This window comes from Rhamphochromis longiceps, linkage group LG6, assembly GCF_057381845.1.
Source record: "Rhamphochromis longiceps isolate RC_006_pf linkage group LG6, R_longiceps_female_GT1.1, whole genome shotgun sequence".
Taxonomy (NCBI): Eukaryota; Metazoa; Chordata; class Actinopteri; order Cichliformes; family Cichlidae; genus Rhamphochromis; species Rhamphochromis longiceps.
Window position 1 is genome coordinate 37,523,550 of NC_140562.1, and position 26,912 is coordinate 37,550,461.

The 26,912-nt window shown below is 38.0% G+C and overlaps 1 protein-coding gene across 1 annotated transcript; it reads right to left on the bottom strand.

Moving 5' to 3' along the window:
• Positions 1-570: 570 nt before the first annotated feature.
• nt5c2b (5'-nucleotidase, cytosolic IIb) lies at positions 571-23,930 on the bottom strand. Its single transcript, XM_085410560.1, has 18 exons — positions 23,722-23,930; positions 22,091-22,208; positions 17,315-17,388; positions 11,012-11,129; positions 10,602-10,697; positions 10,391-10,482; positions 9,538-9,595; positions 8,839-8,932; positions 7,587-7,640; positions 7,354-7,437; positions 7,089-7,130; positions 6,861-6,968; positions 6,217-6,283; positions 5,936-6,106; positions 5,596-5,647; positions 5,219-5,279; positions 4,746-4,922; positions 571-4,560 (listed from the first exon to the last, which is right to left on the bottom strand). The coding sequence occupies exons 2-18, from the start codon at positions 22,189-22,191 to the stop codon at positions 4,324-4,326; spliced, it is 1,686 nt and encodes a 561-aa protein (XP_085266686.1). The 5' UTR covers positions 22,192-22,208; positions 23,722-23,930; the 3' UTR covers positions 571-4,323.
• Between the last annotated feature and the right edge of the window lie 2,982 nt (positions 23,931-26,912).

Here is a 26,912-nt window from a genome sequence, read left to right on the forward strand (position 1 = left end):
GTAATCAGGTCCTGTGCCTGCTAAGCAAACCCAAATCATCACCTCTCTACTACCGTGTGTTGGTATGGGGTTGTGCTAATACGCCTTCACTAAATGCAATGTGGTGCATTACAGCCAAACATCTCCACTTTGGTCGTTTGTCCAAGAAAATTGTTCCAGAAGTCTTTTGGTTTGTTCAGTTGAAGCTTTGCAAAATAAACAAATAAGGGTTCAATTTGTCATAGATGCCTTCTCCAGTTTAGCAATATTTTTGTTAAATGGAAAAGAATTTTGTTATATTTTAAAACCTGCTATGGATAAAATTATTTTTTAATTATGTCCTGATGTGCAAAACCCTTTAACTGAGCCTTGAATTTCCCTTAGTCACTGATCAGATGTATATTTGCCACATAAGTGTTAGAAAAGTGAAACCTTATGTCAATAATAAAAATTTTATATGTTAGGAGTATATTAAATACCTTAAATTTTAGTTTTAGCTCTGGACTATAGATACAACAATATATGTATGACCTGGTTTCAGGTCCCTTAACACAATATCAAGAGAAGAAAACCCAAGAAGCAACAGCAAAATATTACAAACTATCTTTATTCTACATTTTTATGTAATTTACTTCAATGTACAGTCTAAAGGATAATTTGTGGAAACACACAAAACACTGAAGAACATAAATTGATATGCATAAAAACAAAAGTTTACTAAAGGTTAGAAAATGAACAGTGGAGTTCTTGCACCTGTTAAATACAGATGCATTCTGGGCATCAGAACACAAGATAAAAATCTTCTAAAGCACTGTAACCTATTCACCAGTCTTTAGTTAGTTCCAAGTCGTAGTGACAGGTTTATGAGATATTGTATAAAAATGAACAAAAAATGTTATATTTTTTAAAGAAAATCATATGAAAAGGAAATGGCGAGGTCTATTTACAGTTCTGTAAACAGAGACCATTGGAAAACACTAGCTTAGAAAAGTAAAAATCCCATGATGCTGATGACAAGTAACAAATTATGATACTTAACATGCTAGTCACATTTCCCTTCATTTTAAGATTTTTTTTTCTTTTTTTTCTCAGGCTTACAGTTTGTTTTTTCTCTCTATCCTCTCTGTGTAAACTACACCGACAGCAGCCTCACATAGAAGTCAAACTGATGCTACCATAACGGCCACAGCGGAGCGGATACTGTTGTTATTTTCACATGAAATGATGCAAAGACAGTCACCTCTTCCACGCTGGCAATGCAGCTGCATCATGTAGCATATCCAGTTATTCTATGTTCAAGAAACAAACATCAGAACATAAAATATAAATATTTCACTTGTAAAAAACAAACAAACAAAAAAACAAAGGCTAAACAGCTGTAATATGTTCATATATGTTCAACATGGTTTTATCCAACGCATTAAGCACATTCACCACTACTCACTCCACATCAAGCCAAACCAAAAATCATTCCAAAAACTAAACGGCATGTTCCTTCCCTTTTTGTGGCCTAAATCAAAAGGCCGATCCAACACACTGAAGACAGAAGAGGTCGAGACTTACTTTAAAAAGGTGAGGCAGCTTAACGTTGCTTTTAGTGGATGGTAGGAAAAGGGGGAGAAAAAAGTTGCTGTTTGAAAAAAATAATATGAGGCAGCACTCTACCTTGTGTATGAACACTGATGCCACTGACATCTGCATTAAAGATCCTGAAAACTTTTCCATCACCTTTTCTTGATGATCAGCAGAGTCCAGTATGAACAAAATCTGAACAGTTTTAATAATTTAATGGAAGATTTTTTTCTTTCAAAATTCTTTTTAAAAACGAGAAATTGAACTAGCAGGGACGTCATTAACTTTTTAAACCAATCAGTATAGACTGACATGCATTCCAGTGGCAGTTAGCGGGTAGTTTGGTCATTAGGTAAGTTTGCGTGTGCATTTTAAATGAATCTGATTGGTGCCATTGGAGAGGGGCTCAAACTTCAAGCAGAAGTGTCACGTTTTGTTTCCATCGTCACATTTTCCTTTTATCATAACCCCTACTAAACCACCTCAACCAAAGTTTTCAAAATTAAATAAAATAAAACTTTTGATATTGATTCAAAAATTGTTTTTCCATTTAGGATTTAAAAAAACAAAACAAAACACCTAAGCAGAAAAGTCCACATAACACAAGTTGTTTCAATTATTTAAGCTATGAAGTCTATAACAAGCTTCATAGCAATCACACAGTGACTGCATAAATGCAACCTGTCTCCAAACATTTGTGGTCCAACGTGGACTGAAGGTATTCAAATAACTAGAGTCAACATGTTGCAATCAATCTGAGCGCATCTCTTTCCAAGACGCGACTCAGCTGGTTACCAGCTGGTTGTATTCTGGTTAAATTCCCATAAAACAGGCAAGGTTGCAGAGCGCTTATGTCATTTTGCAGTTCAATCGCTATCCAGCAGCAACTATGCCACCATTTGTGGAAGAATTTCTGAATTTCTATGAGGCTCTGACTGGACTCTGAATGCAAGTAGTTAATATGAATTTCTGCGTATGTAAACAGAAAACAAATTTGCAACAGATTTGTGATTTTGCAAATTCATCACCATAACGTCAAAGACAGACTGACCCCATTTTGCTGTTGCAAACTGATAACATGTTGACTCATTTTGCTATTTTATCGCCATCTTAACACAAAACACACTTTGAAGAGGGCAACTGACTGTGACTGGTCGCAGACATAATTTCCATAATTGAAGAAATCATTTCAAAGGCAACAATTTGGAAGTTAATTGCACACGGTCACAATCATTTTGGTCGTGCCACATCATATTATGCAGTTTTTCCTAGTCCGACTGTAGCGTAATAGAAGTCGTATAAGACGAAGTGTGTAAGGTGTTTTAGAATAAGTTTTCAGGAGCTTTAAGTTTAACAAGCTTGTATTTTGTTGCAACGATCAGAGCAAATGCAAAATCAAGCATTTAATGTTGGAGCACTTCACTCATTTCTGACCTGTGAACACGATCTACAACACATAGTAGTGTTAAGAAGCCCGCTAGCAAAATACTGTAAACACAGTTCATATTTCATCCTATGAATGGCATGATAATACTGGACCTGTGGATAAAAATCAGCTAAAACTCATTAGACCTTTTCAATTAAGTTTTTTGTCGAAAACACTACTTTCATTACATGCCGAATCCACTTTCATGCTCTTTCCTTTTTTTACACACTTCGCAAAATAACAAACTTGAAGACCTTGTACTGTACACCCCCCTTACCAAAAAAGAAAAAAAGAAAAATCTGATAAATGAAAAACTTACGTTATACTTCCAAAACAATCAAGCTGACAAATACTGCATAACAGCCCGCTCATGGTGTTGAACGATTAGCTCATCTCATTTACCTTACAGGTATTTATAGAAACAGTACTGTGTTTCGGGGTAGTCATAGAGACTAAGGATAAAATATAGATACTCTGTCCTCTTTGTTGCTTGGTAACAAAGCATCAATTCAATAGCCTCACTTGTGTACGCCTAACCAAACTCCAAACAAGTCAAAGAAGATATTCATCTGGGTATCGAGTGGTGCGAGCTTGTGCTTCAGTTTTGTCCAACATCTTCTTTGCTTACCGTCACTCAGGATGCTAAAGTCTGAATGAGTCTACCGTGACAGAAACACACACAGAAATACTCTTACATACAAGTTACAGCTCTATAAGGGCAAGCAAATAAAACAAAATGGATAAAAAAAAAAATTGAATGTTGTTCCCATGTTGCATATAAAAATGTTTAATGTCTGCACTGATTTTTCGGCACTTACGCCGTGACTGCAATGTGCATATTCTGTCAGTTTGTGTTACACTTCAAACTACAGTAGAAAGTCCAAACCTGGTGGATTAAACCGTAAACATGACCAAAACTAAGTGATCCACCAGCAGGACTTAAAACTCAGCGTATAAAAAGATAAAGAAACGTGGTGTGTGATGTCTGTTTGAGTGTGTGTGCTCTGTCTGTCTGCTGGGAGAATTATACAGAAATCAAATGAATTTACAAATCAAGAAGTTTGTGTTTGTTTTCTTTTTTAACTAAGCTCATACAGGTTTTGTTTAGAGGACCGAGCATGCAGTCTTCTGACAGTCATATGATCTCTCTTGCTACTGGTCCTTTACACTTATCCTCAGAAATTTGAAGAATGTGTACGTGTGTGAGCGTGTGTGATCACACATATGCACACTGGAGATGTTTTCCCCTCTCTGCCTCGCTTTGAAAGCAATCACTACTTGACTCTACTAGGAAAGATAAGAAGGCAGGAACGGGAACATGGCTCCCCTCTAAAGGTCCTATTATATTACTCTTCTTCTTCTTCCTCCTCCTCATCATCATCCTCATCGTGACAGTGAGTGATCTCCTGGGGAGTCTGAGGGAACAGGTTGGGTGGCTTGATCTCGCTGAATGAGCGGGTCAGCTGGTTGCGCTTGCACTCTAGCTCTTTGCAGTCGCTGCAGTGGGTGCGGTTGCGGGTAGCCAGCGGGGACTCTGTGTCGATGTCCACGTGGGTGTGTTCAACTGTTGACTCATGGGGCATCTGGAAGAGGAGAAATAATTTTTTACACAACAAGAACACAGTTAACCTTTGAAATGTTTTACGAACAATGACAGATCAGAACAGACAATATTTTAGTATGTGCATCAGTGAAGTGTGGCAATGTGTCTGCATCTTAAGGGTGCGTGGTTTCATTCAATTCCCCCACTTTACATTCAGATACTCACTAATATGTGTGACGCTCTGAAGAGGTAGCTGAAGGGGTAATACAGCAGGTTAATGAAGGAGGCTGCATACAGGTCGGCGTAACGCATCACTTGTGAGGCAAAGAGAGTCTGTCTGGAGCCACTGCGGAACAGGCTACCCATCATGCCATAGCACATGTCCATGTCATGTGTCACTTTCTATAAAACAAGAAGAAAAAGAGAAACTGGTAAGCCTTCAAAATCACGTCAAAAAAAGAGGGACACTGATTCATTAACCCTGGAAAGTACGGTTAATAAATTATTTGGGATGTCGTATTTGTTCAGTGAAACAGCTGAATCTGCATCTTTTTCCGATAGCCTATGAGAGACAAACACCGACTGAAAGGGCTCTTTGATGAGGCGGTTTAATGATTAGTCTCTATGAAACAAACAGCACTAAAACCACATAAGCAGCACATCTGTTGTCATAGCAGCAGAGGTCATTAAGGGTGTACCTTGATTCTCCTCTGGATAGTGCTGATATCTGGCCTTTCATTACTGCTGCTATCCAGATGCCTGAGAAGGAAGCAGGAGAAAAACGATGAGGACTGGGTGGGGGTGTGGATACTGATATCAGCCTCCTGAAAGATGATGAGTCAAAGAGGTGGCGTAACAGAGAATTGCGCCAGGCTATAAATAACGTCAGTGAACCTGCTTATCAGGTGCACACTTTGACACTTTAGACTTTACCCTATTGGCCCTGTGGGTTTCTGTTAAATATGCAGTATCCACACATGTATGCAAACAGACACTGTTACAGCCGAGAGCAAAGAGCAGCAGAATGGGAACCTGGGGGGGGGGGGGGAATGAGGCTAAAGGTCACAGTTCTTACTTGTAGAGTTCTGCCAAGAAAACATCCAGGCCCTGGAGTTCCTCGAATAATGCTGGAAAACAGAGGGAGAGCGTGAATCTCTCTCTCTTCAGCACATTTGAGTGCATGTACAGTTGCTGTACAAATATTTGAAGTTTTGAGAATGTATCCTTTGAGAGTGAGATCATTTACAGGTTTTTGTTTTGCACTTATAGATGTAGTTTTTGCACAACATTTTACATTTCAGATTGCTATTAAAGATCAAGTCCTTTCTGAGACTGAGAAAACAAGCAGTCAAACTAGCCCTCCCACATGTCTGCACACTATGTGTTATTATGAGTCAAGTTCTTTCTAGACTCACAGCTCTTGTCGGTCCACACGTGAAGCTCCTGGGCCAGCTCAGGTATAACCAGGAATGTTCTCCAGCCTTGACGTTTCTTGGATTTGAGGATATCTCCAAAAATATGGTCCCCGATGTATACTATGTCCTTTCCCTTGGCCCCCAGCAAGTCACACACAATGTCTGAAGAGCCTGAATGACAGTAGCGTGTTACCAACTATGTATGCATTCTTAAGGTCCACGAATGACAGATGAATAAAGCCTAGCTCAAAGAATGAATGATGAAACAAATAAAGCCTTACCTCCAGAGTAGACTATCCCATGTTGCAGTGGTCCTGTGTAGGTTCCTATCTTTAGACGTCCTGTTGTCTGAAATGAAGAAAATAAATAAGTCACTAAAAAGTGGGTCTGAATAACCTAAGTGAAGTGAGTGACTGTTTTTGAATCATTCTGCAATTGCTCCATCTTCCTGAGAACAATCATTTAATTACTTATGCACTGATGGCATATTTTTAGGGCCTTTACCTCTGCGTTTTTCTGGCATAAATTCATGCTTAAATTTACATAATGTTATGCGTTTTAAATCATTGTGATCATTGCCTTCCCATTAATATATATGTACCAAAATAATTGACATACAGATTTTGTCTAATTCGACCCTAGAATGGATCCCAGGTTGAACCAGTGACTAAATCAAAAATGCAAACTACGCTCGAACGACTATCTAACAAAAAATTCACTCATGCACTCTACACTGTTTTCAGTAAGCTGGCCCTCAGTTTGAAACAACTGGTGTGTTTTTGGAAAACAAAACGAAGAAATCCTGAACAGCCCTGACTGAACAGCAAATAAGGGACAGATTGTAAGCCACAACATAACACATGCCAGCTAGGGTTCACTTATAATGTCTTCTCTGGCCAGAACTCTCTCTTCTGATTTTGCTTACTGTGTCCACTTGTCTGAGCACTGTACCCTCTGCGAAGAACAGCGGTTTCCTGGCATCCACCAGGATCAGATCAAAGTAGGACTGCCAGGGCCGGTGCGGGGTGCCAGGCTGGGGTGGATGGAAACACACAAACATGAGTACAAAGATAAAACCATGATGTACATTTATGTTTGACAATAATAAAAAAAAAAATCGTCACCAAATAGAAATAGAAAAAATATGTTTTACCTTTGGGCCATGAGGGAAGTCGAACAAATAGGTCATGATTTTCTGTAACACAACACAACGTCTCTAAGTCTGATGCGACACATACTTTGTTCATAAGCTAATACACGTGTTACCGACAAACTGGTAGAAAACTAATAAAAGGATCTCGGCATTAACTTACTGGCATCTAAGTCTTTCACTGTTATTGCATTACTGTTTTCCCTAATCAGTAAGTTTCCACCATAACTACACACACACACACACACACACACACACACACACTTACATCAGTGTATTTGTAGTCACTGTTGGTTGCCAAGAAAACCTTGGATACTTCATTCATTCGGCTGAGAAGAAGAGGCAGCTTTCCCTGGTGGGAACAGAGAAGAAGAAAAGAAAGAGAAAGAATGAAGCTCTAAGCATCTTTACAAACCAGCCTCTTCACAGACTACAAGAGTGTGAGACACTGTGTGTGTTTTCTCTGCAGCAGTGCACTCACAGTGAATACAAACTACTTACATCTTTCACCACATACTTCTCCAAGTTCTCCACAGTCTTCTCCTTCAGCGTACCCTGCAATGTGAGACAAAGGGGTTAGCAAAATCATCAATAACTATAGATATCAGTGAATAATGCTGGATTTCCAAAAACGCTGATAAAAATTCTTAAAATGACAAGTAAACCTAACTCCTTTGTTTAAAATTGCATTAACATTGGTATAATCTTTCTATCCATTATCATTATGCAATAATGCAACATTTCAAAAGTTTAATCATTAGCTTTAAGACATCACTGAAACGTGCTTACACATCTTGAACTCACTCCCTTTTCAGCGGATGCTCAGGGTGATGTTCAATTTTAGCACACGAAATTAAAACAGCTTTCTAGTGTCAAACTCTAAAGAAAAGATCACTATACACAATAAAGATCAGACATTCTAGTGAAGTAACATTTTAAAGTACAGCTGTATGGTTAATAGCAGTTTGGAAGCAGTAATTGGTGACGACTGCTGCAGAACCTTTGGGACCTTGTGTTGTTTAGTTGTGGCATAATCAGTGGTAGTGTTTCAAGAGTATCTCTAATTCTTCTGTAAACAACTTGTCTTTTTGCAAAGGTTTAAAAATTGGTTTACAGTCTAGGACAAATATGCATGGTTTAACTGCAGTTTATTTTGGAAACAGGTATAAGTACTTTTTAACTGAATATAAGAAGACATAGTTGACAGAATTTTAACTGTGAATTTGTGTTAGTATGTTAGTGCAGACTGAAACATATGTGTACAGAAAATATATGCCTGCATATGAACGATATGATGAATGGCATTATTATTAAGACAGTCTCAAAATTTCCTGTATATGTCGTCTTCACAAATACATATCAGATAAAAACTGGGAGACATTATCCTGATGTTCTTAAGTAAATATTACAAACTTAACTGGATTCTGTCAAGAGACTCGATTCAGACATCGTATGAGGAAAATTTTACTTGGCTTGTTGGTGGCTGCCTTCTGTTATCACATTATGTTATATTTGGCCAGAATAAATAAGGAAGGTAAGACTTCCACCAAGACAGAGGAAGGGGTATCACAGAGATGTCAAAAGTATGAGAGGTTGTGATGATACAACATGCCAGTATGTTTATTTCAATTCAATTATTCTTTGCAAATAATAACTTGTCCTCAAGATATAATTTATGCACTCTATTTCATCACATGATCTAGTTTTAGTTCCAACAAATCAGATTAAATCTTAGTGGTTGCATGTGTTTTACCTTGAAATGGACCCAGTCAACAGCATCCCGGACATCCTGGAACATGCTTTTAAAGGACATGAAGAGGTCGCCATCTTTGAAGCCAGTTTCACAGCTGGGGGAGGGGAGCAAAGACACACACGTACACAGCCGTCGGACAGGCCATAGTTTTATAGAAGGTTTTCAAAAACATGACATTTGTTTTTTGTTTGCTTTTAAATGGGATAGCCTTCCCTTGTTGGAGGGGTCCCCAGCCAAACAGGAAAACATTCTCCCCCTAAAAGACCAACAACCAGGTTTCAGAGGACAAAGGACATGCAACCATTCCAGATTACATTCTCAAAAAAAAATTACAGGCCATTAAATCTCCTTACTTTAACAGTCAGAGGATTATCTTGTTGTTATATCAGGATTTCATTCTCTGCAAATAGTTAGTAATTGTTTTTATTCCTATCTGAATTTGATAAGAATCCATACTTTTTCACAATTGGTAGAACAGATTAATAGATATAGTAATTGTAATCGAAACGAAGGGTTATTTGACTGAACTCCCATTGGATTAACAATAGAATTAGACGAGATTAGCAGCTGAGACACCTGAACCCTCCCATGCGTTAGGGCTTGCTCTTGACCCTTTGTGGCTTGCAACTGTCATGGTCTCATCATGCGGCGCCCAGAAACTTGTTGCAGGCCAGATAAAGCAGAGAAAGGTTTTCTTACCTGTCATATCTATCACAGTTGGTGAAGAAATCCACAAGGCAAGCAAAAAGGTAGGTCTCTGTGAAGGAAACAGGAAGATTGGAAGATAATGTCAAGAACCTCAGTGAAATTATTTGCCGCCCCAGCCTTCCAGATTTAGATTCTGTTGTACACATTCATCCCATTCTTCTGTATGGGAAAGTTCTTCCCACCACCACCACCGCAATACGCCAATTTTTATCATCGGACTTAAACACTGGTCTTATTGTTAAGCCCACCAGAGACTTGACTTTATTTAGCAGCTAAGGAAATAGAGAGGCAGTCTGTAAGGTATGATCCATTTTATATAGCTTCACACTAAGCCGCCAGAATCACCAGCAAGGCCAGAAGCATCATCCATGACCAATCCTCCCTTAACATGACCTTTTCCATTCTTTTCCCATTGGGCAAAACCATTACTAGCTGAACATATTTAGGGATAATACTTAACTCCAAGCTATTAGGCTCTTGAAGATGCATTGAAGCTCTTATTAATTCACTTTACCTACATCAGCTTGTGCTCATATAATCGAAATGCATTGGGCAGTAAAATGTGTATGTATGTATCATGCATTTGCAATATTAACTGTACTACTTGCACTATGGAGTGTTCCCTTCTGCAATCTGGACTATATCCTGTTGCACTAAAAATCACTTTAAAGGTAGATACACTGAGCTACTATGGGCTGATCTGTTATATGCACTTGTATTTTGTATCACGTTGTGCGGTGCTGTGTGTTGTGGAATGTGTCTTGTTTTATATGTGAGCACACCATAACAATTCCTATCAGTTGTTTTGTTGAAATGGCTACAATAAGCTTGAACTTGAACCCACCTGGCAGATTGAAGAGGGTGTTGAGGATATAGAAACGCTCTGTATCATCTCTCTGGATAAACTTGTTGGGGTACCGTTCACGGATCTCTGGGCTGGAAAAAGCAAAAAAGCACAAAAGGGAATAAAATGTTTTATCAAATGTTTATATTTATGATGCTTGCTTGTATGCAGAGATCTGTGCATTTTGAGGGGGAATGTTGAAAATACCTACCCTCGCAGGAAGTTGAATCCATGGACACAGACCAGGATATTACCGTAAGCATCAACCTTCAACAAGTTTCCATACATGGTATCAAACACAAGGCCTCTGAAAAAAGGAGCAGAGGGATGCATGATTTTGCAATGCACGAGTAAAACAGCCTTTCTAACTTTCTAACAATCTTGGCACTTAAACTCCTGTCACTTGTTATCTTTTACTACAAAATAAATACAGTGACACTGAACTTTGCACAGGTGATGGGGTTTTTCATACTATTACTTGGCTAAGATAGATATCTCAGCTAAAAGGTTATCTGGACTACAAAGTTTAGAGATTAGGCAACAGAAACAGCAGTTGGTCAATAATCTGATGGCCACGATCAGCCTCATGATGTCTGTGCAGAGAGATGGGATTGGTCTCACCTGGTGGGAAATGATGGGTCATAGACGAAGCTCAGGAGCTCCTGAGGATAACCGATGGACACTAGCCGTTCCACTGTCAGCTCAAAGCCTAATGATTCATATTCAGGTGACTTATACACTACAAAGGAAACACATGCACATTAGTTTAGTAAATAATGCCAGCTGCCCATAAAAGTGTCCTGTAGACACTTTAAAAACTGTGAAATGTTACATGAAAGTAGTTAATATTTTATAAATACATACATATAGAATCAAACAAATGATTGATTATCAATATAACAGATTTTAAATCAGATGTTTAAAAACTTTTTCCCCTGTTTATTTGAATTTGTATTTATTACCTTTTGTAGGATAACTACTTTAATATTGACAGTGATGCTGTACTGAAATGGTATCGATCTGAAAACCTGACTCAAAATTATACAAACAATGTTGTATTTAAAAACCCCAGAAGCATAGCCTGTGGGGTGATTCGATGGCAAACAATGGTTAATGAGGTGATATGCATTTTGTTGCACTTACTCAAGTTACACAACAAATAAGTTTGAGTTTTCAAAGGCCACCTTATCCATTTGAGATCATCTTGTCTGTATTTTGTCAACAACATGTTTTCACTCTACTGGAACATCCCCTCACACCCAATGCCCTTCTCAGTCCTGGCTACCAACACAGACCAGGATGTTCTGCATGTAAATCCACAAAGAAAGAGGATCGGGCGGGCAAATGAAAAATCACTTGATGTTAAGCAGTGGCTTTAATGAGCCCAACTGACGAGCCCCTAACCCGTCACTGCCAGTGGTAGATATTTACCCCAGGCTAAACGAAAAGCGAGACAGGAGTGGGCTCTGGAAATTAAAACATACAGTGATGCAAGGCTAAAAAAAGACTGGCAGAGGATTAAAATGCTTTCTGACAGGGGGAAAGAATATGTCAGATGTTATAAATATAAAACAGAGAATGCACTGGTGTTAATGCTTGCTTTCTACACCCCCAGTGGGGTGGTGGAAGGCCCCTCAAGGGTATGACATATTGGCTGATGATACTTAGAGAAGAGTTAGTTGGAGGGAACAGCACTGTAGGTCAAGCAGGAAAACATCTGTGTCCTACTCTGGAAAACGTGTGTGTATACACAAGTCCTGGGTTATACAGAGAGATGATAAGTACACAGAGAAGTACAGGAAAAGCCTGGGTTCAGTAAAGCTCTGTTCTTTTGTTGACACCTTTACTCTGTAAGCATGAATTCAATCCAATTTCATTTAAACAGCGCCAAATCACAACAATAGTCGCCTCAAGGCGCTTTATATTGTAAAGTAAAGACCCTACAATAATGCAAAGAAAACAAAGAAAACCCCAACAATCATATGATGTAACTGCATGAGGCAGTTTCTGCATTTTAATCACGTAACCTCTTGTAGTTCACCCCCTGCTGTGTTCTCCCAGTAAACAGGGTTTGGGCCCTCTGCCCAGAGCAGCAGCAGCATACACCAATATAACTGCATTCCCCCCTCCTCTTTGCTTACTTGTAATATTCCTCATGAGTTGCTACAAAGAAGCCTATTTTAAAACCTGTTTCCCCTATGTCACCCTCTTCACTTGAGGTCACTGGGAGTCTCTCTTTACATGTTGTCTTTTGGAAATTAGTACATCCCACACATAAAACAGAATAAATCAAATCTCATTACGAGTTTGTCAGGCTGGAAAACTGAATCAGGAAAATGGTTTGATATATAATAATTATTCTAGACAATTTTAAAACCTATGGGACAGCTAAAACTCCCTAATACACAAAGTTAATATTAGGTCAAAAGCTACTAAAGTTCCCCCAGTAATTGGCTTAAAATGTCATTTTGTCCATAATGTTACTGTTTAATGAAAGTGCACCAGCCAGAGTTAAGTTTGGAATGAACTATGGTTAGGTATTTTATGTTAAAAGCCCTTTACATCAAATCTTCGAACTGTGAACTGTTGATAGACTATCGTAGAACTGTATTTCATGAAAGCCACACCCAAGACTACATAATGCAACATAAAGCTGCATGTTTTAGTAAATGAGACAGCTGAGATGCTCATGTTTACTGCATTTTTTGTAAACAGGAAGTTGGGTTATTGTTGTTTGCTGTGTCCTTGACTCTCTCCCCCTGTGGTGGGAACTTCAGAGATCTGTTTCCCTTTTTATCCCCAATGGGACTGATGCCAGATAATTATACTCCCACTGCTGAGCAGCAACGTATGTCTCCAGAGTTTATAGGCCAGGCCACCACAGGCCTAGATGTAACGTAGACCTCTTGCATACAAGATAAACAACCAGCAGAAAGCCCTTCTGCTGATAGACCCTTATCTCCAAATCAGATATAGTGTGTCGTACAAGGAGACTCTATCTGACCCATTTCACACAGCAATAATTTAACTTGTGTCTTAATATTTTCACAGAATAAAGTGGAAATGTAGGCCTCTGTGACAAATTTGCAACACTATGAAGCATATTGTGGGAAAAATTAGAAAGCTTAAACATTGCCTCAGGGGCACACATTCCAGCCAAAAGTCTGTGAGAAAACTAGGACAAACCTGCTTGTATCTCTCACTGCAATCTGGGCCTAAAACTGTGTTTGAGCAACTTTCTGCAGGGTGTTACGTGTTCCCTTTAGGAGCAGAAGAACAGATGACGCAATGTTGTCTCAACATTGCTAATTCAGTTTACAAAGTCTTACGAAATGTATGATATTTGCAATTTGTTTGCACTAAAGCTTTAGAATAGAACAAACTTTTCACCTCTTCTTATCCTCGTGTTGAGAAAAATTGCACAAAATGTCTCATTCTGGAAGTCACTGTACGTCATTACACTGATGCATGACGACAATGCATTATGAAATTGTCTATAACAATCTAAAATACTTATGCTGATATTAAAAACAAGCCCTGAAATCACATTTTCTTTGACCGTCTTTATTCCAAGAGCTATAGACAGTCATATGAACACAAATACTTTAATTTTTGGTTAATTAGTTCGTTTACATTGCATTTCTTTTATAGTCTGTGCTCTTCTCAAACGCTTGAAAGGGATAACAGGAGCACAGCTAGTAACAGGCGATGGTGAGGTCTCCAAGAACCAATCGTAATTTCTCAATATCTGAATTAAAATGGAATTCCCCTGTTGCTGGCATAGTGAAATTTGATTACACAGCAAGCTTTATGAATGGATTAGATTGTTGCTTCTTTCTTGAATACATTTAAATGTATCAAAAATGCTTTGACATCTGAAACCAAGGTCACAAGAACTTTAAAGGCACCTTAATAGTTTTTTTCCTTCGCATTCCTAGCAATATTTCCTTTCCAAACTTTACCTTTTTTATTCGATACATAAGATGTGATTTTTCTGAGCTTTTTAAGGTATTTTAGTATGTCACTGTAAACACAAGGATTAATCCAGAAAAACAGAGAGAATTATCTTCATGAATCAGGACATGGAGTGCATTTCCTGCTTCAATCACAATCGCATACCAAAGTAAAGAAAAAGTTAACTTATTAAAACGTTTTATAATATGACCGTTATCTTCAGCTTAAATTCACTATGCAGAACTGCAATATATGCTGAATACACACAATAGTAGTCTTTGCACAGTGTGATATATGCCAAACTGATTACAGTTGACAGGGACTGTGTTTAAAATTCACCCAAAGCCTCACACAATCTCCGAAGATAAGCAAAATCATTACATTAGGTTTTGCATACGTTCAATTAACTTAAGGGTTTTCCCCAAAACCCACTATTTTTTCAAAATGCTTAATGACTGCGAAAAGAATTACTGAAAAACTGCTCTTGGTTTCTCTGAGTTTTAGACTTTCTTTCTCTGTTTGGAAACACTCGACACACCATAGACATGCCACAATGAAGGCTGTGAACTCAATAAAAAACACAACTCTTTAATCATGTTGACAACTGCTCCCATCCACTCCCAATATGTTACACTCAGCCACCGCGCTTGTTATGCAAAGAGTACATATTTGAGAACTGCTAGCTTAAAATAGCAAAATATCTTCAAATCTTACAGATTCTTGCCAACTTATCTACAAGCTGAGACAGGAGCCCCTCATCTCTGTAGGAGCAGCACTGTAGGCAACATCTTCACATCATCAGAAGTGGACAGTGGAGATTGAAATAGCAACTGATGTTTAGTTTTGTCATACTTTCTAAACTATAATCTGTGTTTTCATTTGTTCATGTGTACCAAAATTTCCTGACAGATATTATTGAGTTTTTACATAGTGATTTAAAAAAATAAATTATGTTTCTGCTTTAAATCTCTATTTTTATAATCCCAATCTTTCTTCCTTACCTTTTTCCATAAACATTGCACGCAAAAAGCAAGTAATATTTGAAATGTACATATTTCAGGCGTGCTGCACATCTAAACCGCCTTCTATCACATAGCGTTGCATGTGATTAAGCAACAGTCAATCTGAGGAAGCAGTTCTGTGATCAAAATGTGAACACTCTCCAAAGATACACGATAGCCACCCTTCAAGCAAACATTAACACTTGGTTATGAGCTCCCATAAAGAGAGTCATGTCAACAGCTGAGCATCTGTAAAATCTCTTATACCCCGAATGGTGATAGGGGTCCAGAGTCAAAGAAGAACTACAAGTGACTCTTGTTCTCAGGGGAGCCGTCATTGCTGAACTCAACAAACAAACGTGACCTGTTTTTCAAAGTCAGGGAAGATTTATTTTTAGATGTGTAGAGACCGAAAACTGGAGCTGAGTCACAGAACAAAGTGGCATGAAAAATCAGGATATTTTTAGCCAGGTTGCTAGCCACTAGGAAAAAGAACATACACAATTAAGTCTGTGTTACAGAGAGCTACTGCTGGCTTAACATTTCGTTATCCTAGTGTTATGGCATACTCAGTGTATCACTATCATTGACCTAAATAATACTTTATGAACAACAAGCTGTGGTTCAGGGGCAATGGTAGGGTACCCAAATATAGAGCTGAAAAGAAAGGGATACTATAGACTTCAACATCTACACCAAACATGAGGTCACAGCACATTTAACAGCTAGGGAGTTTTTTTCAGCTTCTAAAGGCACATAAATAAATGCGCTCTCAAAATCTAAATTTAACGTGACAACCACAAAGTTGGTTTCCCTTTCAACCAATGCCACTGCAAGACACTTTTATAGATTCATTACATAACGTTTATCAAGATAGGAATGGTCATTTTGACAAGATTGTATTGTTGATGACAGCACAGACGAGCCATGTAAACTGAGAATGTGCTATACAACACTCCAGCCAACTTGGCCTGCATACCAAAACCCTAAAAAGTGCTGATTCATTAGATCAATAAATTGATAGATTGTTTATTAAATCTAAAACACTTTTGGACCGTATATAACAAACGTCTCTTAAAAACTGGCAAATTTAGAATTAAAAAGAAGTAAAAATAAAAAAAGATCAAAATCATAAAAATAATTATAATCTGACTGTGACTTTGTCATTGGGTCTTTTCTTTTCAGCTGTTATGTTGTAGAGTTAATGGTATGCTTGGGATTATTGTCCTCTTGCATGACCCAGTTTCGGCCATGCTTTAGCTGTCTAACAGAGAGCATCATCTTTGACTCAGGTATACAGAGTAGTTCATGGTCAGCTCAGTGACTGCATGGTAACCAGGTCCTACAGTTGCAAAAAACAAACAAACAAAACCCCCCAAATTATCACCTCTTCACTACTGTTCTTGACAGTTGGTATAAAGTGTTTGTGCTGATATGCTGTACTTGGTATTCAAACTGTGCATTATAGTCAAAGAGCTCCACTTTGGTGTCATCTGTTCAAATGTCATTGTTCTAGAAGTCTTGTGTTGATTTTCTGTTTGTTTGGGTTTTTGGGGTTTTTTTTTTTTAAATTTGGTTTTAAAATTTTCTTTCCATTGTCAGAACTTGGGGTAAATTTGTGGGGTCCTCTCCTGGGAAAACTGTGGCATTGTGATAACACATGTCAATTGTTCAATCCAGAAAACTGCCAAAACGTCTGCTTTTACAGAGGTGGTCCCACTTGCTGATGATCAATTAATCAACTGTATCCGATTAGCACCTGGACGCTATTTACAGTCTTAAGTCCAGGAACCATTTAGGGTATAATTTGTTATAATAGGACTGCATAGTACTGTGAAATCTCTTTTTCAAATGATAAATAGGCATTTTTTTCCCTCCAATCACTCACTTCATTAGTTAACTGATTATCCAAACTCTGATCTGATTATGACTGATTGTAATTGATTGTGTGACTGTGTATTTAGCTTACCTGCTAAAGTGTAATCCATATCAAAGCCAAAGCACTTAATCTTCTCCATTGCCAAGCTTCTGTTGACAAAGATTCTGGGGGGAAAAGGTTTTTGTAAATTTTATGTAATCATCCGCAACAAATTATGACTCATAGCAGTTGCCCCAAGTGAGAAAAAGAAGAATGTTATCCCACATATACATATCCAACAACTATCATTTTTTCTTCCAAGTACAACTTTTAAATTTTATCAAAAGGTACATCTATAGATTTACATTTTATCAAGTCAGGTAATTTAGACTCAGTGCATTTCACTGTGCATGCATAGACTGAGGTGTTAAAATAACTGTGAAAATCAAATCTAGAAAAATACATAAAGCAAATGTAAAAAACACAAAAATAAGAGTGTAACTCTTAAAAAATAAGAGTGTAACTCTTATTTTTGCATTCTTTTGTACAGTTATGATTACAAACCTCGGTGTCACCTCTATGAGCTTGCAGTTTGAGTTTGTTTGCCAAAAAAAAAAAAAAAGACTACACCAAATAAACAATGATATAGGTGATTTATAGATTTGACTGATAGCTATAGCCCTATTCTTTCAGATTTTCTGTACAGTCTCATTACTTCAAATTATTCTATCCACATAAATCATAAAATGAAAATATGATAAGTTCTAACATGGACAAATCTTGTTTACTGTTGGGTGTCCTTGAGTGTCTAATCTAAAGGTCAGAAAAAAAAGATGAAGTTACTACCACTACTACTACTACTCCAAATTTGGCAATTACCACACAGTGTAAAAGAATAAATTCTGTTATTGTGTTAGGTACAGAGCCTTAAGAAGCCAAAAGGCAGCTTATGACAAGTGCTTAAGAAGAGCTTACCAAGTCATTTCAGCCTTATTAAACACCAATATATAACACATAATTAACTACATTTTAGGTGCTGTAATGAAAATGAGAACTAAATATCCATTTCAGATCACTTCATCTTTGTATGTACTGGAAATACCATGCAAGGATGATGGTTCTTTGATACTTTCATTATTACAAGTTGTTTGTTTCTCTAGAGCGTATTTTATGAGATCTACTTGCTGGCGTGTTCCTTAACGATAATAGTAAATTAATACACATAATTAGTTCTGATAATATCTTAAAATACTTTAATATAAAGTGGCCACGATGAAAACCAGCGCTTCGTAGACACAGAAAATACAGCCACACACTGTCTGCGTAACTCTGACTGCTAGCACAGACCTATATAACTTATCTTCTACAGCTGTGACATAGTTGAAATTCTATACAAGTCAATATTTAATCATACAAGAACCGAAATATGTATCAGACCAACAGAAAAATCAAGAATGACACTAAATTAAAAACAAGGGTGAACTGATACACAAGTCTAAAACTGCAAGGCATCTAATCTTCTCATTTTTCTGTGACAATGGTCTATTTATCTTCACCAACGTCTAAATCAGTTGTGAAATACCTGGCAGCGGCTCCATAGTGAACAAGTTCCCATTTAGAGCAAAGTCCACGACACGACTGGCAATGCATTCTGTGTGAAATTAAACCTCGGTTTGACTCTCCGGTGGTCTGACACTGCTCCAGCAACGCAGGGCAACAGTGGACCCACAAACAAAGCCCCCCTCCCTCTCTCTCTTTGCTGTCTTGCCATTCAGAAATTTTCTGACTTGTTGCAAAAATGATTGTGGCCATTCTGCGTCATTCTCTGTTGTTGTGTGCTGTCAGTCAGGGTTGTTGTGAACCATGATGTTTGTGGGCCCTCAAAGACATCTAGAACAATCACAAGTCGGGTAGAATCAAGCACGCCAGTGCCACAAGCTACAGCTGCTTCCCATTACTCACATCTGGTTGAATATACACATTTGTCGTTGGCCTACAACTACTGGTTATTTTTTAAATTCATTTTTGTGGCCGTGAAAACTGCCAGTTGTGATTTTCAACAGAAAATTACCTCTTCAAATATCCTTAGACTTCTTTATTCAAATAAAAATTTAATTAAATATGTTTATGCTGTAACTGTTAACAAAGTTAATAGTACTTTTTACTTTCTTTCTTTTTTTAATGTAAATCCTTTCTTACAAATAAATAAATTTTGTAGATGAAATTAAGCGCTACTGAATCTCAAACTGATCACCTGTAAAAAAAAACCAAAAAAAAAAACCTGATTTGCAAATTCAGGTTAACGACCTTTTAAACTTGAAAAACGTGTACTCAAATATCAAAATGCTATATCAAATTTGATCATCTATATTTATTTTATATATTTAGTTGCTTATAAAAAATGAGCCTATTATGGCCTTATTTTGACATTTAACATTTAACACTGGCTCATCAAAATAGGATGTGCTCCTCATCAGCCAAAACAAATACAGTCAACATTTCGCAGGGATGAACAAAGGATTTAATGTTTAAATCTTTTCTATTTCTGTTTTGCTGGTGCCATTATGATGTAACCTCTTGCCAGATGCCTGTGGGAGGGGTAGTAAAGAACGGCCATAAATGATAAAGCGTGCCCCTCCTAAGATCAATTACTGTAGTCAGCCTTGACTTTGGCCCTGCTGACATCAGTATTGCTTCAAATAGCACCTACAAGTGAATCCCTTAATAACTTTTACTCCATCTGAGCGCAGCTGAAGAACAATCAGCCAGATTTTTTCCACTGCGCTTTAATCTCATGCAGACAGTGACTCGAACGTTTATCTGCACTGGGCAGAGCCATCAGCCCCCTGCAATGTGATATACACAGAGTGCACTGTTTCGGCTGAGCTCTTACTTTTTTTGGAAAGGCCTTTGTGAGTCTGTAAGATAAACAAAAGGTCACGCTTAAATCAGTAATGATTTCACTGACCAAGAACTTCTGTCACATTGTTTCAAAGAGCACCTTTGAACTTTCACTTAGCACTGCATGTGTAACCCTTTGCTGGTTCATGAACTGGTTGATTTATTCCCCAGCAGCACATGCAGAACAAACAAATGAGTGATGGTTTCATAAACCTTGTGAGCACTGCATATTATATAATAGCATGGAAGAAAAGCAGTACCCATTGTAAACATGCCTTAGAGTTAAACATTGAAAAGAAACACTCATTTTATTGCTCTGACAGGGAATAAACCCCTGATTATGTCAGTATAACTGAACGGACTTTACTACAAGCAGGTAAAGGAACAAGGATGTTTATAAGTGAAAAGATATATTAATGGTCAATAAAGCTACTTACTATAAAGTCAAAGCCATAAAATCCCTGCAAAACCAACTACATGTTTATTATGCTGAGCATATCTGGATCTCGAGTCGTCCATTTAGCCCGTGGGTCTTGTCATTCTGCTGATGTTTCATGAGTGAAAAATTTTGCATAACAGCTACAAAGACCACACCCCAGTCACAATCAATTCTATGAAACATCTAAGGCAGCACAGCCTGCTTCACAGTCGAAGTGACAAAGAGACATAGCCTAGTACATGCTGAGCACCAATGGCAGACTACAAGTAAAATAAGACGGGAATTAAACTGGAAAACACAGCACGCTAACAGGATAATCACAGATATAATCACAGATTAGTCAGTCACTCTGTTATAATGACAATAAGTGATACACAATGTAAAATCTAAGAAACGCACTTTAGTATATTTTTAAAATGTATGACATGCTTTGCCATGGTGAAATAAATAGTAACAAGCTACTGTCATAAACTGTTGGGGAATCCAAAGACCACCCAACACAACTCAACTGGTTAAGTCATGATTTGAGTTATCGTTGTTATAGTTACTTAAAATAACTATATGTTACTGTTGGTGTAAAAAATAAATTAGTCAATCAATCAATTCTTAACGGAAATACAAAAAACCCCAAATACATTAAAAAAAAACCTTAAAGAAACAATGTTTCTTACTAAAGAGAAAAACATCATTACAAAATAAAGACACAGAGGCAATACCTTTAGTTTTAGTTTCAAATTCCTAAACACATTAAGTATGAGGCAGCAGTGTGAACTGAGTCTGGCACATGTACATAGCTGTGAGTCAAATCCTGTATTGTAATAACTGATCTGAACTTTATAAATTTGTCCTTTAAAAGCAGACCTACATTATAATAACCAAAGACTAGAACTAACACTGAAACTGAGAAAAATAAAACAAAACAAAACTAAACATTTCCAAGCAATAAAAGCTAAGCTGAAACAAACAAACACACTCGTGAAACAAAGGAAATTTAACTCAATTTCTTTGACTACTCGCTGATGACAAATTGGAAATAAAAAGGAAACAAAAAACACAAATATAAGCTGTCCGAAATTAATAATGGTAGTTTCTTTAGTGTCCTGATGTCTGTATCACAGAGCGGCCCTGGATTCCTTTGTGGTTCTGTATATAACTATGCAATTCATTCTGTAAACGCCTCTGTGGTGGGTGGCCATACAATCCATCATTTTAACAAACAGAAACTGCATATTATTAGTTTTCATATTACAGAATGGACGTCCACAATATTTTATTATTACCTGCAGATTTAACCTCTGAATGAAAGCTGAATTATGAGCACTATTAATCCTTATATTACAAGCAGTATATTCTTTATGTTGCGCTGACAGCCCCAAATTACAAATGCTCAAATCTTCCTGAAAACTATCATTCATTTACTTTCATTTCTATTCATAATTCAAAATCATCAGTCCAGGAGTTTTATTTGTTTTTTCCACAGTAGTCTCTGTCTGGCTGCTTAATCTATGCTGTGAAATGTCAGTGTGTCCCTTGTGGATGTTTCATACCTGTGGTAGGGCTCCCTCCTGTACTTCTTCATTGTAAGGCCGTCCATGTTGGCGGGCAAGTCTGCATAGTTCTGCAGTCTGTCACTCCATGAAGTGGTCATCTTTCTAACTGTTCAGTCTCTAGAGACAAGAAGAAAGAGACACAGAAGGCCTAAATGTAAGTTGCTGAATATCCGTGTTGATCAGACAACAAAAGAGGGAAAAACCCCCATTAGAAGCAGCAAAGTCTGTGGTGAATAGAAATATAATTCAATCACACTTTGTCCTTTAGACTTTAGAAATGGGATTATGTGGATGAGCTAATCAAGTTCCAACCTGTAGAAATTGAGTGGTTTAAAACTTGGAAGGAGCCAAACCAATATCCTGATAGTTTGGTTATCATCGCCTAATTATGGTGTTTCCTGTGTAATTATCAAACTAGGATTAGATTACACAGTGGAGGGTGAGGACCTACTGTATGTAAAAGTTCAAGCCAGATTAAAATGAGAGATAAAACAAAGACATGTGATACAGTTTAACATGGGGATCATGGTAGTCAGAATATGAATGGGTCCTTATTTGGTTATAACATCAGATTGCAAGCAAAAAAGCTGAGACCTAAAAAAAGAGACATATGGGAAGTCTTGTGGATTTATGCTCCAGTGGAATGCAAGCCTAGTTTCTGGTTTTGTCTTTTAGCTTAAAAGGCCAGTGTTGTGTGTTTTTTTCCTCTTATGCTGACATGCTGTCATTCCTGTACTGTTGCTGGAGAGGCTGCAGGAAGGAAGGGTAGAGATCAGCTTTCTTCTTCTTAGTGCCAGCACAAAAGCAAATGAGAATCACATGCTGAGGCAAAGAACTGTCAACAGGGCCACAGACATAAAAAACAAACAAAAACCACTGCAATCAGTGTGCAGCTTCACAGAACACAAAACAAAAGCTTCAGCTGATTTCATCTGAAACCTTATTTTAACTGTTCGTATTTAAAAACAAGTATGGACACAACTGGTAGACAAATCACTTTTTTGTTATTTTACAGCTTGTTTGCTTTCTTAGCTCTATCTTAATTGCCCATGTTGTGAAATGGGTCCTATGGGGTCAGAAGGAAGCTCTGGCTTGCAAAAATCCACAGCTAAGCATTACGAAAACCTGGTCAACTCAACAGTACTGCAGACAGCAGCTGAAAAGCAAACATAACTTAGAGCAGGCTTTGTTTCCTATGCTCAGTCTTGGAGAGAGAGCGTGGATCAACGAGTACTGCAACTGTACAGCGGGTGAAGCTAACTGTCACTTGTTTTTGGCGAAGAAATCACGCCAGCTCTTTCTTTAACTCCGCAGTCAGAGAAAACAACAGTGAATACTCACAGATTATCTGAACCTAATGTAAAAGTATCTCGACAAGCTAGAACATCTCGTTCGCGGGGTTACCGAACAACATCCCGTTATTTACCACCGGACTACGGGGCTAGCTAACACTCCGCTCAAACCGCCTCCGTCCAGCTCTTCTTTATCTGACATTGATGCGAAGGGCAGCCAGAGGTGGTCCAGGCACAGCTAACGCGTTAGCTGGCTTTGACACAAAAACACGAAGACTTGAAACTGTGGGAGCAGATTTCACTTTGTTCAGCTGCGGTTGGCGTTACTGTACTCACCTCTGAGTTCCTGAATAAAACAAATGCGCCGTCGGTTACTCTGAGCATGCGCCTTGAGCTGCGTGCAAGTCGCAGGAAAAAGTGTATATTCTGACAGAAAGCTGTGGGCGAAGCGGTGACGAGTACTCTGCAAAGCCAGGTATGTAATAGCTGTCCGTGCCCTGCCTGCTTCCTGCTGTCTCGCTCTCTGCTGCCAGCTGCTGTTATGAGACATTCAGAGGGCGGCGTTAAGTTCTGTCTATCACAGAGGGGCGGGACCATCAAGCGCCGTGGCACAAACACGTGACCCCACTTGAATTAGGCTTCACTTTATAACAAATTAATTAATTAATTTAGAAAAAAATAATATAACATAACGATTCAATAATAATAATAATAATAATAATAATAATAATAATAATAATATTTGATTTTAGCAATATGCTAAGCAAGTCTAATATGCATATGCAACTTCTATACTGGGTGTGTCAAACAGGTGAAAATTGCATAAAAAAGAGGTAATAACTACCTTTATTGCAACCCCTAACCTTGAAAATGTATTGGTTGTAACCTCGGTGATGTTAAAGTCCTGATTTCCATCAGCTCATTGGCATTCATTCTAGGATTAGAGTTGATTTTTGTTTCTGAAACATGCTAAATAGGCAAATTTTCAGAAACTATAAGATGTGTGTGTAGGTTCTCAATCATTCAGGTCGTGGTACTCACTCTCTTTCCAAGCTCTTTTGAAACTATAAGATGTTAACCTTTCCTAAATGTTGATTTTACAAATTTTCTGGCCTTTTGGAGGTGTCGTTTTGTTTTTGACACACAGGAAAATTCATATTCCATTGGATAGTTACAATAACCAGGGACTGAACTGTTAGGGCCTCCAGGGCCAGGCAACGGGGGCTGAAGCCACAAGCTGGTGTACTACTAGTGCTGGTCCCAAGCTGATATAAATGGGGAAGGTTGTGTCAGGAAGGGCGTTGGGTCCAAAATCTTTACCTAACAAAATATGTGGATCATCAAGACTGAGAGCGGAAGAATGCTTGTTCAAAGGCAGTGAGGGAGAAGCCAGGAGTGTGGAGGTGAGAGTAGGGACTTTTTTTAGACTGTAGAGATTACTGGTAATAGCTAATAAGACCACAGAGAAGCCTAATATATGTGATGATGAGTGTTGGTAGATGATCTGCTGTAGTGTCTCATAAAGGGAACAGCCAAAATAAGAAAAATATCTAGGACCTCTGCCTAGAGGCCCTACATTAGGTGATGTTTTCTTCATAGGGGTATTGTGAGTTCTTCGTCATCTGGCCCCTCAGCAAGGACCAATTTACCTGAGACCCCACACAGGCAAATACCCTGACAACATAACTTACTAGGGCACACAAATCCTTCCATCATGATAAGATGGCGATATAGTGGAAAGACCCAGCTTAGGTGATTCATGCACATGACTAACATGTGTCCTAAGCATGTACTAAGTGAGGTGTTCCAGGCATGTCCTAACAGAAGGGTGTTCCCAGGTAAACCCAGGATATGCTGGTGAGAATATATTTGTCAGGTAGGTTGAGAACACCTTTGTGTCCCTCAGATGAGCTGTATGTGGTGGTGGTGGCCATGCAGAAGGAGGTCTGGGCTTCTCTGCTTAAACTACTGTCTTGTCAATCTAGGCATGGTTAAGCAGCAGAAAATGGATGGGGATGGATGGAAAAACAGGGGTCTAAAATGAAGGATGTTAACACAGTTCAAACCCTGTCCCTAACCCTAGATGACACTCAAGTGACCTGATGAGTGTTAAGAGGTTAAAAGTAGTAAAACAGAATACAGAAAGTAAATTCAATCTGAAAGTCACTTGTTTTAGGAACAACACAAGCACTAATTACATCTTGTTTGGGATATGACAGTTTTGCACAGTCATAACAGATATAATTTTTTTTCATTTGTGATATCTCGTATTAAAATTATGATTGGTAATGACTAAAATGTAGATATGTGAAATCACAAATGGATATCACAAATGCAGCTATGGGTATCTGAAATGTCACTGTTCAGAGTTCACTGTTCTGCCTGTAGACTCACCCTATAGCATAATAAAGATTAGAAGTAGGCTAATCATTTGCTCCCAGTACAATCAGATTATTAAATGGTCACGCAGGAAACTTTTCATGGTTTTGATCATCTTTCCATTATTTTGATGCATATTTTTAATGTATGCATTTTATATTTCTTTTCCATCCCGTCTTATGTTTTGTTTGTTGACTTGTTCTTGGATATTTATCCATCTAACTGTCATACTGCAGTCAGATTTGCCAATCTTTTTCCTCTTGGAATGTCACTGCAGAAGTACCTGCAATACATATATACTCTTGCTATTAAATGTCATAATAATTTAATGTGGTGTCCTAAGTGAGCAAATCCAGGATGTTTTGATTTAGAGTCCATGGCTATAATTAGTAAAGTTAAATGCCTGCAGTGTAATGCTCTGTGTAATGTTCAAAACTAAGATACCATCAACAGTGAGCCAGTGTCCCTTCCCAGTTAACTGGACCTTTACTGTGAACAGTTTCTAATAATATTAAAAAAGAGAAGCTGTCTAATCTGTTAAGCCTTAATTACTGCTCACAACAATATGTGTTTATATGTATTATCAAAGTTACAGCTATGCATTATCTCAGACCTTAGCAATAACTTTGCTAATACATATAAACACATAAATGGTGGAAAGTCCCAGGTATCTCACTAGGGCTTAAATACTTGGGACTCTCCACCATTTGGTCTTAGAACTGAAGAAGCTTCTTGGATTTGAGGTGAAACATCTTCAAGAAACATAAAGAAGTCCAGTCGCTTTTCTTTCCAAACACCTTAGATTAATAGATCAGAGAAGTGCATATAAATATATATATTTCTAAAGCTCAAAATGGAGACATGTCCCTACCTAAATAGTAGTTTCCTCCCACTGTTGAGTCCCCACACATGAGCACATCGCTAATATTGATATCCCGAAACCTAATCCTTGCATGACTACCCCCATCTCTCTTCATGCTTCTTTGTACCAACTATATGAAATTAGTACTTGCTCAATAGCCAGTTGGAGTACCATTAATCTAGTGAGATTTATTCTCAATCTGATGAGGATTACTTGCTCTTCCCTTGTTCTAAATGTAAATTTCTACTTTTTATTTCACTGTTCTTTCTTGCCATTACCCCATACT